Here is a 1,770-nt window from a genome sequence, read left to right as displayed (position 1 = left end):
ATTTGAGGTGAAATTTTTAAAATTATCTTATACTTATTAAAATTTAAAAATTTAATATGACATCATACATTAATAAATTTTTAATTTTAGTTTTTATATTTATATTTATTATAATATTTTTAAATTTTAAAAATTATTTTATCTAACATCATTATTATTAAATTTTGTTCCCTGCCCTACAACTGCCTCTTCTCTCTATCTCTATATCCTCTATTGCATTTGGTTGAACAACCTGTTATAGTGGAGAAAGGTGGGTGCTTGTGACTTTCACAACTACAAAGAATTTTGAACGCAGGTTTTGAGATCGTGTTAACTATGGGATAAGTAAAAAATGTTGTGTTTGTTGTGCAGTGTTAGTTTTAGGGTAATTTTGTTTGTTTTCCATGATATTTTTCAGTCTAATAAATTAAAAATTAATTCAATATACATTGAAGCTTTATTTTTTTTTGGACATAGTTCTAGGGGTGTTTGCAATGTAGTTTGGTTTGATTTTTGAGAGAAATGTCATCCGATCCGATCGTCTAATTAAACTACGCTTCGGTTTGGTTTGGTTTGGTTTGTTCGATTTTTTCAATCGATTAAAAAAAAATACTACCATACTATTTTACAAAATCTTATACATTGAAATCAACAAATACAAATACACTATTGAAATCGGCAATCTGGTGTCACCCATATTCTCACTTGAACTAACATCAAACTGCATGAACAAATACATTAAACAACAAAATCAATTTACAAGCAATTTACAAATCAAGATCCTGTTTACAAAATCAAACAATTTACAAGTCAGTAAGGCAACAACAATAAAATAAACAAGTCAACAACCAACAACAATCCATCAATGATTATTGATTTATTGAACATAAATTAGTTAAATTACTTAATTACATACCTGATTCGGAGGCTCGGGCTCCATATCTCAGTTGAATCAGCGGAAAGAAGGCTGCTAGCTGGTGTTGTGCTGGGTGGCTCGGTGGGAACTGGGGTCGGTGGCTCGACGCTGCTGGGAAGACCGTTCCTGGTTTCAACAATATCCAGTTTCTCATGACATATACTAAATCATTAGATTCAATGACGGAAGTAATCTAATACTTCAAACATGCTTCTATTTTTTCATTATTCAAATTTATCTTTTTACCATATTGAGATCAATAAATCGAACAATGAATCAATAACCAGCAGCAATACCAAGTCAGCAATAAATCAATAAATAGCAAAAATGAATCAATAAATAGCAATTGGTAAGCAATGAATCAACAAACAGCAAGTCAGCAACAATGAATCAGCAAGTTAGAAATTAGTCAAATTACATACCTGACTCGGTGGCTCGAGCTTCATATCTGACTTGAATCGGTGGCTGGGTGGGAGACTGGGAGGTGTTGTGTTGTGGGTGGCGAGGGTGGTGCTGGATCTGGCAAGGGTTTCGTGGTGCTCTGTCCGCGAAGTGGTTCGGCGACGTTGGGAGGAAGGCTTCACTGCGAGGTGGTGGGAGAAACGGTCTCTCGCCGGCGTTGGGAGATGCTGCAACAACGTGGGTTCGCCGCCGTGAGAGGAGAGCGTGACTGCAGAGAACGTGGGTGGCTGGGCGCCATGAGAGGAGAGCGCGACTACAGAGAGAACGTGGGTGGCTGAGCGCACCGATAAAGACTGCAGAGAGCACGACTGTGAGAGGAGAGCGCTAAGTTTGGAACTTTCGATTGGGGGTGGGAGGCGTGACATTAGGACTAGGTGACAGGGGTCGCGCTAAATGGAAATGGGGGGGGGTCA

General features: G+C 37.9%; 1 protein-coding gene across 1 annotated transcript; it reads right to left on the bottom strand.

Annotated features, from left to right (window-relative positions):
- On the bottom strand, positions 695-1,722 carry LOC110264978. Its single transcript, XM_021107672.1, has 2 exons — positions 1,318-1,722; positions 695-1,021 (listed from the first exon to the last, which is right to left on the bottom strand). Exons 1-2 carry the CDS (start codon positions 1,720-1,722, stop codon positions 950-952), a joined length of 477 nt encoding a protein of 158 aa, XP_020963331.1. The 3' UTR covers positions 695-949.

This window comes from Arachis ipaensis, chromosome B07 (assembly GCF_000816755.2).
Source record: "Arachis ipaensis cultivar K30076 chromosome B07, Araip1.1, whole genome shotgun sequence".
Classification (NCBI taxonomy): domain Eukaryota; kingdom Viridiplantae; phylum Streptophyta; class Magnoliopsida; order Fabales; family Fabaceae; genus Arachis; species Arachis ipaensis.
Note: the sequence above shows the minus strand (reverse complement) of the source record. Positions and strands in the feature narration are given on the sequence as shown.